Source organism: Cricetulus griseus, chromosome 2 (assembly GCF_003668045.3).
Source record: "Cricetulus griseus strain 17A/GY chromosome 2, alternate assembly CriGri-PICRH-1.0, whole genome shotgun sequence".
Taxonomy (NCBI): domain Eukaryota; kingdom Metazoa; phylum Chordata; class Mammalia; order Rodentia; family Cricetidae; genus Cricetulus; species Cricetulus griseus.
In genome coordinates, this window is record NC_048595.1 from 202,676,047 (window position 1) to 202,692,037 (window position 15,991).

At 41.7% G+C, this 15,991-nt stretch overlaps 1 protein-coding gene across 2 annotated transcripts in view; it reads right to left on the minus strand.

The window, feature by feature from the left end:
• Kdm3b (lysine demethylase 3B) overlaps nt 1-15,991 on the minus strand; it is a 63,433-nt gene that overhangs the window by 20,671 nt on the left and 26,771 nt on the right. The window contains exons 7-12 of one of the 2 annotated variants that reach the window (XM_027400734.2): nt 15,114-15,710; nt 9,580-10,828; nt 8,592-8,793; nt 5,376-5,590; nt 4,312-4,464; nt 219-326 (exon numbers count right to left, since the gene is read on the minus strand). In XM_027400734.2, coding sequence (XP_027256535.1) covers nt 219-326; nt 4,312-4,464; nt 5,376-5,590; nt 8,592-8,793; nt 9,580-10,828; nt 15,114-15,710 — 2,524 coding nt within the window. The remainder of the gene's footprint in view (nt 1-218; nt 327-4,311; nt 4,465-5,375; nt 5,591-8,591; nt 8,794-9,579; nt 10,829-15,113; nt 15,711-15,991) is intronic. The other variant, XM_027400735.2, reaches the window with a different exon arrangement.

The window sequence follows — 15,991 nt, forward strand, 5'->3', positions numbered from 1 at the left end:
ACTCAGGCCAGCCAGGGTTACAAAGTGAGATGCTATCTCAAATACCCACTCACCCCAACTAAACCAATTTACTCAGGCTAGGGATGAAGCTCTGTGGTAAATTGTTGACCTAGCATGTAAAAGGCCAAGAGCTCAATACTCATCGCTTCAAAATCAAAACAAACACACACACACACAACACTTTATCATCACCCAATCTCAAAACAGAATGTCTTTACCTGTGCCAGGGATGATCTGTGTAGGCATGAGGTTTTCTGGTTCATGGGACTGTCCCTTTGCACACTTTAGCCAGGAGAAAACTTCTTCATCACCCATTTCTTCTGTCTCTGAAACAGAAATTAATTTCTTATTTTATGGGGTTATAGATGATCTCTCTCAGTGAGTGGAAGTTTCAGAACCTTAAAGGCCAATTTTCTCATAGCCAAAGAAAGCAACAGCTAAGTTAAAAAAAGCTAAACAACACAATCTGCTCTACTGTGTTACACTTTATAAAAAAAAGAAACCAACAATCTAAAGTAGATCACTTATCCTTCTACAAACTTGCACTTAATATCTTTCTTTTTTTCACTTTTTAAAGTTTTTTGAGACAGGGTTTCTCTGTGTAGCCTTGGCTGTCCTGGAACTCACTTTGAAGATCAGGCTGGCCTTGAACTCACAGAGATATGCCTGCCTCTACCTCTGCCTCCCAAGTGCTGGGATTAAAGGCATGTACCACCACCCGGCTAATAACCTTTGTTTAATCTTGGCCACCATTTTTGTTTGTTGGATCAGGTCTCATGTAGCTCAAGTAGGTATAGATGACACTTAACTCCTGATCCTCCTGCCTCTACCTGACAAGTGCTAATATTACAGAAATGGCTGACCATACCCAGGTCTTCATGGATGGTAGGCAAACATTCTACCAACTGAGTGACATCCCCAACCCCACTCATGAATTTTCTAATACTGAATTTTCCATGTTAAATTTTCATATAAATGGAAGGTATCTGTACTGTATAGATAAAGTCATGTGTATAGGGTACCACTTAAAATTTTTATTTTATTTTAGACAGGATATTGCTATGAAGTGGAGACTAAACTTGAGCATTGGTTGTAGTTCAGGTTGGCTTCAAACTCATAAACCTCCTGCCCCAGCCTCTGCCTGGCTTAAAGCAGGTTTCTTTTTGTTTCCTGAGGTAGGTTCTCATGGATCTCAGGCTGGTCTCAGGCTTGGTTTGTAGCAAAGTCAACTCTGAATACTCCTGCTTTCTTCTCCTTAGTGGAGGATTACAGGTGTTTGCTGCTAGATTTTTTAAAATTTACCTCACTTGTGTCTATGTATCGTACAGGTGCCTGCCATGGCCAGAAGAGGGCACTGGATCCCTTGGACCTGGAGTTAAAGGTGACTATGAACAACCTGATATGGATGCTGGCAAAGAAACACCTTCGAAAGAGCAGAAAACACTCCCAGCCAACAAGCCATCTCTCCAGCCCCCAAAGCTCTGACATTTAGTAATTGCTCTAGGGTCAGCAGTATTAATCTTAGTTATCATAGTCTATCATAGTCTATTTATCTTAGTTATCATAGTCTATTTTCAACTACTATCTTTAACTTATCATAGTCTATCTTTATAATGGTATAGTACTTACACACACACACAATTTTGTGCTACTATCGCTACACAAAACTTGTCTTTACACTATTTATTTTACTTTTCATTCTTCCTTTCTTGGTTTCCGAGACAGGGTTTCTCTGGGTGACCTTGGCTGTCCTGGAACTCGCTCTGTAGACCAGGCTGGCCTCTGCTCCCATGTGCTGGGATTAAAGGTGTGCACCACTACTGCCTGATACACTGTTTTTGTGTGCATAAAGGTATGTGCACCACTTGCATGAAGCATCCACAGAGACCAGAAGAAGACGCTGGATCCCCTGGAACTGTAGCTAGAGACAATTGTTAGCTGCCATATGGGCACTGGGAATCTAACCTGGCTCTTCTGAAAGTGAAGTCAGTGCTCAAAAAGACTAAGCCATCTCTTTCTAGCCCTTACACATTTACTTTTAAAGTTAAAAACTCCTACATACATTTTGTTTTTTAAATTTAAATTACATTTATTTATTTGTGTGTACGTGTGCTCTCATGCATGGAGGAATAGAACAACTTGTAGGAGTTACTTGTCTCCTCCTGCCATATGCATCCTGGGCTGAACTCAGGCAATTAGGCTTGGCATAAATGTCTCTACTCACTGAGCCATCCTGCCACTTCTCTTATTTTTGCTTTTAGCAACTATACTTATTTTTGGTTTTTGAGATTGAGTCTCAAACAACCCAGGCTGGCTCACAACAAGATCCTCCTGCTTTGGGCTGGAGAGATGGCTCAGAGGTTAAGAGCACTGGCTGCTGTTCCAGAGGTCCTGAGTTCAATTCCCAGCAACCACATGGGAATTGAACCACCCAGCTCACAACCATCTATAATGAGATCTGGTTCCCTCTTCTGACATACAGGCATATATGTAGGCAGAACACTGTATACAAGATAAATAAATAAGTCTTAAAAAAAAAAAAAAAAAAAAGATCCTCCTGCTTTTGCTTCCTAGGTTGTGATTATAGGTGTGCACATTGTATTTTGCCTAGCAATTATTTTAAAAATTTAATAAAAATGATCAGGGGAAAAAAGGTCTTTTGATATTCATTTCTTTGCGTGAACATCAACTATATCATACCACTTCATTTTTTTTTTTTTTTTTTTTTTTGGTTTTTCCAGACAGGGTTTCTCTGTTGCTTTGGATGCTGTCCTGGAACTAGCTCTTGTAGACCAGGCTGGTCTCCAACTCACAGAGATCCACCTGCCTCTGCCTCTGCCTCCCGAGTGCTGGGATTAAAGGCGTGCACCACCAACGCCTGGCTTTTCAAAAAAATTTTTAAGCATTTATTTATTCATTCCTATTTTATGTGCACTGGTGTTTGCCTACATGTATGTCTGTGTGACCATATCAGGAGTTACAGACAGTTGTGAGCTGCCATGTGGGTGCTGGAAATTGAACCCAGGTCCTCTGGAAGAGCTGTAAGTGCTCTTAACTGCTGAGCCAGTTTTCCAGTCCCATCATACCACTTTTTATTGCCTGAAAAAATTTTAATTTATTATAGCAGTATGGTAATGATTTCTCTTTTCTTTTTTAAAAATCTTATGTTGTGTATCTCTGAGGGAATACATGCTAAGGCATGTGTGTAGAGGTTGGATGACAATTTTGGAAATTGGTACTCTTCTACCATGTGGAATATGCAGATAGAACTCAGACCATCAGGGTTGGCAGCAAGCATCTTTATCTAAAGAGCTGTTTTGCCCCCCCCCCCCCCCCAGTTTTTTGAGGCATGGTTTCTCTGTGTAGCTTTGTAGACCAGGCTGGCCTTGAACTCAGAGATCCACCTGCCTCTGCCTCCCGAGTGCTGGGATTAAAGGTGTGCGCCACCAATGCCCGGCGTGTGTGTTTCTAATCCAAGTATCAATATCCTTTACAACAGGCCACTTGGCGCCTTCTATTGAGTAGCATTCAGGGTGCGTGACTCTCCGGCAGATTCTAGGCCATGGGCACATGGGGGAGGATGTTTTCCCAGTATGCATTGCTTTAGCAGATGTATCTGACCGTTTGACGTTGTGACACAACATCATCATCACCCACAAGGTTCATACTCAAGGATGGCATAATTGACTAACCCCCGCCCCAAAATAACTGCCAAAAAGACTTACAGTGTGTTAAGTAAGTTTACTATTTTGTGTTGGAGGCACACTCATAGTTATCATGGGCTACATGTGGTCCTCAGGCTGTAGGTCAAACTTACCTACTTGAAAGGAACTATTTAGTGGAGACTTATAGAGAGGAAGAAAACCCAGAAGTTTTGGGGTATGCCTACAGACAAAAAATCACTTGTACTCACTGTGCCCCATCCTCCCCTGATTTGTGTGGTTGGGACAATGTTCCTTTACTTGGTTTTTTGTTTATTTGTTTTTTTTTTTTTTTTGATTGGTTGCTTTTTGTTTTGTTTCTATTTCAGAGCACATGCTTACACTGTGGTAACAGATGCAGGAGATGCTGGAGGGTGCCTAGCATAGTGCTGGGTATACAAAAGGAGCTTATTAAACATTTGTTCAATTAAAAAATAATAATAAAAACAAATCTTATACATCTAAAAAAAATGTTATGAGAAAGACAAAAGAAGCTAAGCAGCTTAAAGAGGGGGCATAAGCCCATTCTTCTGATTCAACTGCCAAGGCTCATAAGTATTTGCCTACCAGACATGTTTAGAATTACCTAAGACAGACAGTATTTACTTACCACTTCGAGGACGGCTTTTCCTGAGCCGGTAACAGTCAAGGCAGACCCCAAATCCACATTTGCGACAAACCCAGTGGATGTTGAAGAGAGTTGTTTCACACACATCACACATCTCCCTCACTCCACGTACAGCTCGCTTCCATGCCACTTTCTCTGGTAAAAGAAGAATACTATTGGTAGTGACAACTGTGACTAACAGCATAAGACCCCAGATTCACTGACTGGCACTTATGGCATTTTGTCCAGTGATAAAAATCTAAAAAACAAAACAAAACAAAACAAAACAGGTTTGTGTTTCTATAATTCTAAGAGAAACAAATATATGGAACATAGTGCTGTTAGGAGGTTGTAGTAACAGTAGGTGATATGATAACCTAGTGTCAATAGGAAATTAATGTTGCATGTTATTAGTTGGAAAAACAATAAAATTTTAGCTGCATTTTGAAGGTGGAGGCAGGAAAATTAGGAGTCCAAAGGCCAGTCTTAGATATATAACAAGTCTAGAACCAGCCTGGGCAATATAAGACCCTGTCTCAAAAAAAAAAAAAAAAATAAAATAGTATAAAATCTTTAATTAGGGAGAAATTGACAAAAGAGAATTTGTCTCTTGCAATTTAAAGCATACATTTATAGTATAGTTTCCCTTGGTTTATGCAGTATATTTGCATTGTCTCTCTGTAATAATGAGATTCTAGGTGAGAAATAAAGCATTAAATAGCACCATGTCTCTCAACAAACCATTGGTACTGATGCAAATTTGTTCAAAGCAAACTGAAAACAGGGTGACTTAATCCCAAAGGGGTATCCAAATGCTTCCTTTGGCAGATGTATGACAAACAAGAAAGGCACACTAAAAAGGAGTTTCTGGTCTACTAATTGTCAAAGACTGAAAGAATGAGATCTGTTAGGTATAGTTGTGGTCTTGAATATAGGCTGCTACAAAGAGAGGGTCTTATCAGTCCTAGTTCATCCACAGCAGATATCTTCTCCTCCCAATCTTGTTCTTATAAAGAAAACCGAGACTACAAGTAGGAGCAGCTGGGAACAAGCAGAAGGGTGCTTACGGTGTGGCTCCACCATCATCATGGCCTCCTTCTCAGACATTACAAGCTGGCAGAACTGGTCCCCAACATTGGCCAAGATGTATTTTGAGGTTTCTAGGTCTATTCCTTCTGCTAGGGAAGAAGAGGGAATCCACAGGTTCATGGCATCAGGGTCACTCTGTTGAGGGCTTAGAAATCCTTCTACACGGAGTACCCCCTTTCGAGTGAAGACCAACCTAAGACAAAAAAGAGACAAGTCAAATACTACTGTCCCTTGGGAGCTGAGGGGAATGGAGACCATACTTCCTAGTGGGCCATGCTGCCCTCTATTTACCAAAATCTGTGGCTGATCAAGTCCCTCATATAATACGACACTATTTTTTCTAAACGTTTTTTGCATATTCTTTTAATTCATATATATATATGATCATATATAGTACTTAATAGAATGTATATAATATAATATTTATATATAACACTTAGTTTTTACACTATACTGTTTGCTTAAGGCCTGGGGATGGGGAAATGAAGGGATGGTCAATGACAATGAAATGGCTCAATGGGTAAAGACACTTGTTGCCAAATTTGACAATCTGAGTTTGATTCCCAGCCAGCTCCCTCAAGTTATTCTCTGGCTGCCAAATGCTGAACTTGGGTGTGCATATGTGCACATGTACACATATACATACAATGTTTGTAAATTTTTATTTAACAGAGGCCAGAAAAAGCATTGGCTCCACTGGGACTCAGGTTACAAATGGTTGTAAGCTGCCATATGTGTGATAAGAATCAAACATGGGTCCTCTGTTAAGAGAAATCAGTGCTCTAAACCATTGAGCCATCTCTCCAGTTGCCCATGCCCCCCAAATAAATAAGTAAACGTAAAAGTAAGGAATGAGAAAAACACAGTTTCTACAGGTTTGGTATACATGTTATAAGCCTAAGAAGTTTTCAATCCACTTATTTAAATCTCTGTGTGTGGAACCAGCACAGAGGGCAAACTACATGTGGTCTTTGCTAATAGAATGCTTAGTAACTCTCCATTCTTTAAAAAGCTCCCATTAGATCCCATTAGAGTTGTCCCATCCATCTGTTCCAGATCTGCAACCATGCCACTAAACGTGAATAGAGAAAAGCAGAGACAACCTCATCATCGCACTTAAACCTTTGACGGGCCCTTCCTGTTATCCAGCAAGCAGTCATAGTGATCCACTGATGCACTCCTCTGCTAGATGCTAGTCTTACACTTTCTTTTCATAACTGCAATATCCCCCTCTCCCTTACCTATTATCATACTGAGTATACAGAAACCAGAAAACAATATAAGTTCCCCCTGCCAGACTTGCTGCAAACAGACCCAAGTTCTCCATCTGATGTTCCATTTTTTTAAAAAAGCCTCCCAATCAATATCTCTATGTATATCCTACCCCTTGCCCCAACTCAAAGGCATAATTCCTCTACTAATTCTTTCTCTCTTTTGAGACAGGACCTCACGTAGTCCAGGCTGGCTTCAAATGTATAATCAATGAAAGCCTCAAACTTTTGATTTTCCTACCTCTGCTTCCACATACCTTCAAGCACTTACCATTATAAAAGTCAAGGCTCTTCTAACAGTCCTTTAAAATATGGACCCATCAGCTTTATCTTAGTTGGTAGACTGACTACCTAACTTGCAGCAGGCCCTGGGTTCAATCCTCAGCACCAATAAGCAGGGCACGGTGTGACATGCCTGTAATTCTAGCACTTAGGAGGCAGAGGCAGGAGTATCAGAGCTTAAGTTCATCCTCACCTTTATAGGGAGTTCAGGGTTATCCTGGGGCACATGAGAACCTATCTCAAAACAAACAAGCAACAATAAAATACAGACCCATCATGAATTCTCTCCAACCTCCATCTTTTCTGTCCGTTTGCTCATCCTAGCCTATCCACCCTAGTTCAATTTGCTTCCACATATCTTATTTAAAATAGCTGCTTTGCACGTGTGTGTGTGTGTGTGTGTGTGTGTGTGTGTGTGTGTGTGTGTGTGTGTGTGTGTGTGTGTGTGTGTGTGTGTGTGTGCGGCGCGCGCGCGCGCGATTGCGCACTCCACCACCACCTGACTAGCCCACGCTGGTCTCGAACTCACAGTGATCTGCCTGCCTCTGCCTCCCGAGTGCTGGGATTAAAGGTGTGCGCTACCACCACCCGGCTAGTGGTGTGTAACTTTAACCAGAGTACTTGGGAGGCAGAGGCAGGTGGATCTCTTGTGAATTCAGGTTCCAGGACAGTCAGGGCTATACAAAGAGAAACCCTGTCTCGAAAACACAAAAATTTCATCTGTTTTAATGTATAATTAAAAAAATTTCTATTTCATATACATTTTGTTTTGCCTGCATGTATCTACGTGTGAAGGAGTTGGAGCCTCTGGAACTACAGTTCCAGATAGTTATGAGCTGCCATGTGGGTGTTGGGAATTAAATCTGGGTCCTTTGGAAGAGCAGGCAGCATTCTTAACCATTGAGCCATCTCTCCAGCCCAAGAATTATTTTCATTTTCAGTTTAAGCATGTCTGTGTCTGTGTTAATGTATGCCAGGTGTGTGCAGGTCCCATGAAGCTGGAGTTAGAGATGTGTGTGTGTGTGTGTGTGTGTGATGGTTGACACAATAATGGTCCAATAAATATTTGCCAAATAAAGGAATTCATGCCAAACCAATAAAAAATTTGGATCTCTTAATTGATTTCTTTACTCAATAAATCAAGATTCTTAGTCAAGTGTGGAGGCAGACACCTTGTAATCCTAGCACTTAGATGGCTGAGGGCAGACTGAGTCCACTAATCAAGGCCACACTGATGAAACAAGTAAGACCTATTCCCAAAACAAGCCAACAGAAAAACAAAGGAAAAAAGAACCTTTACACTATCTCCTAATCCCACCCCCATCTTTCAGGTTACTAAAGAAGGGTAGGTGGTGGGGCGGATCTGTAATATAAACTGAGTCCTGCTTATACTACTAACTTCAAATGGAACCCACATTGAGAATAACTCAGAGAACAGCACAGGGCTACAGCTAAAACTGTTCAACTTCCATTCTCTAAGGACACAGTCACATGCCATTTCACCAGAGTGACTGGCTACTCTGAGAGAGCCTCACCACAGACTGTAAGAGCAAAGGTTAAGTAAGGACAGTGAGGAAGAGGGCAGGAGCCATTCAAAACTAACAAAAACTGGGAATTCAGTCAGATAAAGAAGCCTGGTACCTCCGGAAGTGAAAGAAGCGGCAGGCTACAGTAGAATCATCTTGCTCCTGTTCCTTAAACTTGCGATACCTCTCCAGGCGACACTCCCGACACTTGTGCAGGTGGGGTGCCACATTGATACAGGAGCCATCCTGCAGGAAGGGCTCTCCAGACTGCTTGAGCTTCTTCACTTTGCTTACATCTTTCAGCACCGACTGGCCAACTGTGAGGAGGAGAAGAGGCTTTCACAAGAGGTCTAACAGGGTGAATAACATGATCCTCTTAGAGACAAGACATACATCCTGACCTGAGATATTTCTCTTTGTGCTCCTTAGGAATGTAAACAAAAAAGTGCAGGAAGCAAAAAGGCTTCAGTTGGGAACTAAGAGCCACAGAGAACTTGCATTAAGTAACTCAGAATTGAAAACACTGGGTCTAGGCGTGAAAAACCCCTTAGGGAGAGAGAAGGCAGCTACCACCTGAAGCTGCTTCTTCAGTATATGGTTCTATCTTGGGCTACCAGAATATGTCAGCCCTGAAGGAGAAGGAAAGAGCTGCTTTTACCACTAGACTCTCAGCATATCCTGTTGTAGTTACTGGACCCTAGTGTAGGATTAAATGTCTTAAGAGAAGAACAATCTGAGGTTGTGAATCTATTTGCTTCATCAAATCTACAAAAAGTTCCTATGGGAACAATGATTATCTCTTTGTATCTCCCTGAAGTAAATTTAAAGATGGTCTAAAGTGAAATAGAAAGGAATGGAATATACACAGAAACCTAGTTCCTGGTGTTAAAAAAAAAAAAAGACTGACGAGATCAAAAATTTTCGTTGTGGCCAGAAAACCCTTAAAGTGACAACACAGAAAACAATGCTGCCCTGAACCAGGTTTGACGAGAGGACTCTGTCAAGCCCTTTGGCTTTGTAATACTATGAGAGTAACAATTTTCCATCAAATCATTTGAGGTTAGTGCTAGAGCAAAGCCCAGCTATGGGCCCAGCAGGATCACCTTTCAGGGGAGCTGTCCGAGGTCGGCCCTTTGGGGCCTGCTTCCCTTTGCCCTTGCCCAGCAGCAGCTCAGCACTGCGTTCCCCATTGGGGCCTAGCTTCCCCATCAGGTGCTCTGGAATCCCCTTCAGGCCACTCTTGGCCTGCAGCTGCTCCTCCGAGTCGCTCAGATCTGACAGGTCACTGTTGGTGCTGGAGTCTGAGTCCTGTCTGCAAGCCAAACTTCGCTCATCCAATGAGAACCTTCTTACAGCTTCAAAAGGAGCTTTGTTCTCCTGTGAAAACTCTGCTGGGGAGGACAGAAAGCTGCCTGAGTGCCTGCCAAAGACGTTACTGAAGGTTTTGAGGAGAGGATTGTCCTGTTGGCCAGGCCCCACAGTTGGCCTCTCTTCTGTGGGGCTGGAGGAGAGAGTAGGCATCTCAATGGGTTGGGTGAGGCTGCTGGTGGGTGAGCTGGAGCGGCCATTCCCCATGGCAGAGAGGCTTGGGCCCCCAGTGCTGAGAGCTGAGCCGAGAACACCAGATACCAGCTTGGAGGAGTCAGTTGTAATAAAGAGGGTTTTTTTCTTTGCTAAAGATGCAGAATCTGCAGAGGAGTGAGACTCAGGCCAGCTGGGTGTCACCTTTGAGGTGACAGTGGTAGCAGAGGAAGAGCTACCTGATGCCTGAGATGCAAAGCTGCTGAAAGGGCTGTGTTCGACTTTCTCCACAAACGCCAGGAAAGGGTTAGAAGGCTCTTCTCGGGATAGTTTGGGGGGCTGTAAAAATAGATTTTCATGACTCTCTGGGGTGCGGGTGTTGAGGAGACTCCGTGGGAAGGCTGGAGTGAGGGTAGGCATAGACTCTGCAGGCACTTTTCGGTCCACAGAGCTGCCAGCCTTGGGACCTGGTTTAGTGTCGGCCCCAAGAGCAGACCTGCCTTTACTCAGGCCTGAGCTCAGGCTCTCAAGGCTTTGTCTGAATGAGTCCCTGCTAGAGGAATCATCAGCCATACTCTCTGAAACCGTGGTGAAGTAGTTACTGCTGGGTACATTTTGGGACATGCATTGAAAAAACAAGTTCTTGGAGAGATCTGAGTCCTTCTGAGACTCTGATGCAGAGCTACAGCTGAAAGAGAAGCCCAAAGGCTTGTTTTCTGTGGTTAAAACTCCATTGGACTGGTTCCGTCCACTTCCAAAAGCCAATGGTTGTGACAAACTTGAGAGAGACACTCCAAATCCAGAAGAGGCCAGATTAGAATTTCTTGAATTCTGGAAGGAAGATTTTAGCTTCAGTTAGTGATGCTGACTACACTAAAGCAATATTTCTATAAGCCAAACAACTTTTCTCTCCTACATTTCATGAACATGTTTCTCCTAACTGGATTTCACTAGCACTGGTAGGGATGAAACTGGCTACAGAACACAGAAGTCATCTTTACTTTAGCAAGGTAAGCCAGAGATGGCAGGATGTCATTCAATCTACTATTCAACTGATCAGTATCTAGCTGGAAGGTAGTGCGATGCTAGGATGTATAGGAGTCTTAGTATCTACAGTAGTTGGGAAAAGACTCCATTAAGGAATTGGGGGAAAGGGTTCTTAAACAGTCAACTACTCTTACGTAACTAAAGACCTTGTGACATCAATCTACTTCCCCAATGTTCTATTATACAAAGGTATTGCTTTGCTTTTTGAGACATGGGCTCGTGTAGCCTAGGCTGGCCTCAAACCCCTATGTAGTACAGAATGACCTTGAACTTCTGATCTTCTTGCCTTTACTTTCCAAATGCTAAGGTTACACGACAGGTGTGTGACAACATGCCTGCTTTATGAGGTACTGCGGACTGAACTTAGGATTTTGGGTATGCTAGGCAAGCACTTTACCAAAAAGCTATATAGACAACTCTTCAATAGTTTTATTTAGCCAGGCAGTGACGGCACATGCCTTTAATCCCAGCACTCGGGAGGCAGAGGCAGGCAGATCTCTGTGAGTTCGAGACCAGCCTGGTCTACAAGAGCTAGTTCCAGGACAGCCTCCAAAGCCACAGAGAAACCCTGTCTCAACCCCCCCCCCCAGTTTTATTTACTTAAGCTGTTGTAAATAGTCAACATAACAGTTATTTCACTTTCTTTCTTTCTTTTTTCTTTTTGGTTTTTCGAGACAGGGATACTCTGTGTAGCTTTCTTTGGAGCCTATCCTGGCACTCGCTCTGGAGACCAGGCTGGCCTCAAACTCACAGAGATCCGCCTGCCCCTGCCTCCTGAGTGCTGGGATTAAAGGTGGGCGCCACCAACGCCCGGCTAGTTATTTCACTTTCATCACAACTCTTTGTACATTGAAGAATTTTATTAATTCGAAATTTTATAAAAATGGATCTTTTTGGAAATCAGCCACCTACTTATAGGTTCATGTCAACTTAATTAATTAATTTTTTGAAACAGGGTCTAAGTAGCCCTGACTGGCTTGGAATTCTCTATGTAGACAAGGCTGGCCTTAAACTCACAAGAGTTCCTTCCCCGTGTCTGCCTTTCTAGTGCTGGTATTTGACATGTGCACAACATGCCCTGCTCATTTCAACTTAAACTTGAATAGATGCTTCAAGTAACACTAAAGATTCTAATTTACAAAAAGCAATTTACTGAGACCTTTTGCAATAATCAGGTTCTATTAAGGCTCCCCCAAAGAAAATGTGTACATTGAAATATATGCCAAACACAAACATTTAGGATAACAAATTAGAGAATGAAAGAAACATTTGACATTTCTTTCTTTACCTTGAAAATGCCTAATTTTCATATGGTGAATGACTGTAGGACATTTCTGTGTGCGCTAGGCACCTAGCTCTAATACACTATTGGTTTAACTTAGCAATACTTAGATCCCTGCACTTGGCTTACAAATCATGTGCTATAAAAAGAGAATGATATACCTAAAAACTCACTTTAAAATATTGAAAATAAATATTAACCCATAACTGAAATATGCTATATTCTTTTGGTATGAGGAAAATCTCTGGAACTAGTAATGGTTCCTGCTTTATAACACAGTGAGTGTACTAAATAACCACAGAACTATATGCTTTAATGGTTACAGTGGCAAACTTTCTTCAGAGTAGCACAGAAGCCTAAAATACCAATGGTTTGTCTCCAGCTGGTATTTGCTACCAAGACTGCTTCAGGACATTTTAGAGCTAAAAAGTTCAAGTTCGCTTTCTTCCCAGTAACCACAAAAGTACTGACACACACACAATTTGCATGAAAGAGAGCAGGCTGACAGTACAAGGCTCTCCAGCTGTTTTACTAGTAGCATCTGGCCAGAAGCCCGACACCTGCAAGCCGTATAAGGAACTAATGCTAAACAGCTCATTCTACTAAAACAAATAACACATGGGTGATAGTAATTTGGCTGCTCTTTTCTTCAAATGATTAAATTCCAAATCCTTTTTTTATAAGAAAGTGATGAAAACTGTTGCAACTCAGTCTTTAGGAGAAATTTCTTGGTGGCTGTTTCTCTAATTCAGATTAAGAGACTGTAATGGAAACACGGCTATATTTTGATTCTAGAAGGCAGGATGAAACATTAATAAAATGCATGATAGTCCAGAAATTTCTCCAAAAAGTATTTGCCTTTTTTATGGGGTGAAGTAAGAGGTGGGGATGACTAGGGACTGAACATACCAGGACTGTGACCATACTAGGCAAATACTCTATCAATAAAGTATACCCTAGTCAACCAATGGAAAGAAATACCCTTTGAACCCAATTACTTACATTTCCTCAGCTTCTCTACCTCAAGAATAGAAGCATTCTATAGCACATAAAATTTGTCTTCTTTTATAAGCCCATTCACACTCATACTAACTTTGACACTGTTAATTTTAAATAAACTTAGGCACTGTGATAACTTATCTGCACTAGGAAGCCACATAAGAACCACCCGTACATTTGCTAACACTGGTTGCCTAACAGAAGACAACCATAAACAGTATTGCTTTTACAGGCCTCTCTTCTGTCTGGAATTTCATCTCACTCCCTATCCCTGAATATCAAGGATTTAAAAACTTTCATTTCCTGATAGGGAAGAAGTTGAATGAAATCAATAAGCCATAGGTTTTGTTGTGGCTGGTTTGTAATGCTGGAGACTGAAACCTGGGCCGTATACACAATAATCAAGTGCTGTGCCATTGAGCTACACCCTCAACCAAATACCATTTTATCGGCATTCCTAAACTTGAAATGATTTCATTTTATTTAGTAGGCGAGCTCCTCCAAACTGGGATTTTTCTTTTTACACAGGGTTTCATGTAGCCCAGGCTGGTCTCAAACTCTTTAAGTAGCTGAGAATAACCTTGAACTTTCTGATCTTCTTGCTACCTCCAGTTTTCATATATAATATACAGTACTTAGCACACAGAACTTTTCTATATTCAAATTTTTTGTTTGGGTTTTCTTTTAATTTTTTAACAAAGTCTTACATTGCCCAGGCTAATTGTCTTAAACTCCTGGTTCAACTCCAGAACCCTTTTGCCTTAGTTTCCTTAGTACCTGAGACTATAGGAACATGACACCATATCCAACTTACATACTTTTTTTTGTTTGTTTTTTAAAGACTTATTTTTATTTTATGTTTAAGTGTTTTGACTGCATGTATGTCAGTGTACCACATGTATAGGCTTGCAGAGGCCAGAAAGTGCCAGATCCCCTGGAACCAAAATTATAGTCAGTTAAGAGCCACTATGTGGGTCCTAGGGATTGAAGCCGGGTCCTCTGCAAGAGCAGTCAGTACTCTTAACTGTGCAGCCATTTTTCTAGCTTCCAACATACACACATACATGTATGTATGTAATTTTTTTAAAAGTCAAAGATTTCATATTCTAGCATGCATTAACAGCCTGTTTGAAAGAAAAATGTGACTAACACCATAAATTATACTTTGGTGATCAAACTTGGTCAAAGACCATATAAAACTAATTTTTATATTGTCCATTTTAGCTTACATATATTGATATACAATATCAAATTAAGCACACAGTAAACTGGGAACTGTGACTAAATCCATCAGATTTTACAGAATGCTCTTTAAAATGGACAAAATCAGCAAGATAAAAACTTAACAGCCATAGCGAATAATAGCAAACAAGCCACCCACAAGGAAAAATATCACAGATAACGAAGAACTGAAAACAGGGCAACATCTTGTACACACAGCCTTCATTATGGTGTTCACTGTCATCAACAATGTAATCCATTAACTTTGACGCTCAGAGTCCTAGTAGAGGCTTAAAACTATGTGAATTAAACAGATAACTGAAAGAAAAAGATCCCCCACCAGATCTTTTCCACATTTCATTCAATTGAATCGTCTACTGATTTTAAATTATCTCAACTGATAAAGTTATTAAAGAAATACACATTTGCCAAAAAGGAGAGTACAATTTAATTCCATATCAGAACTCTTCCTTCTTGGGGCATTTTAAATGCTTTTCAATGTATTAACAATGAAGGAGGGTGGAAGGGTTAACCCAAATCTGCCAAGTCTGCCCTAAAGCAACTCACCTCTCCTGAGGCCTGCGACCAGCTGCCTTTCTGTTTGTCCGGCCCAGTCCCTGATGCAAGGCCAGTGTCTGAGATCCTCACCGTAGTTGGGGTGGAGCTGGCGGTGGTGACTACAGCTGCTGAAGCCACCATGCCCTGGCTAACTTGTTCCAGTGTTTTTCCTGCCTCTTTGTTTTCAGCTCCACCTACCTCTGAGGCCAAAGGTGTCTGACCTATGGCTGAAGAATATGGAGTGAAAGGTACAGGCGTGTCCCCACCTACAGGCTCATCCTGCACCACCAGAGTCCTGCCGTTTTCTTTGGTGTAAGTGGCAAAGCGAATGTTGCGGTTAATCTGGGGAACAAATGTAGACGGTGGCTGCTTGGCTCTTTGCTCCAGCCCTGGCTCTCCACTGGCATTACCTCCTTTCCAGGGCCCTCGGCTTGCCTCACCTCCACCACTCCCATTACTGTCTACTTCACCCCTGTCTTTTAATTTCTTTGTAGCAGGGTCACACCCAGAGTCCGAAGCACTTTTCCTCCTCCGGCCATCTCTCCCCTCTATGCTCTCTCTCTTCTTCTTTCCTTTGGAAGATTTTACTGCTTTTATGGTACCCCCCTACAAAACAAAATTCAAAAGAGGTTTATTGTAAGGGATCTTTCATTCTATGAAAACCATTATCCATTACTGCTTTCCCATCCTTAGAAGCAGATAAAGCAGGCACAGTTCTGATACCAGCTTTAAGACATTTGGAAAGTTCCAATCTTTTGGTGGCTCACTTTACACACACATACATTCAAGACAGTAGCTACTAGAGGTTAACTTCCTTGGCAAACGCCTGCAGGTGAAGTATACTACTTCACAGGGATTTTTTTTTTTTAAACATTTCAACAATTTGT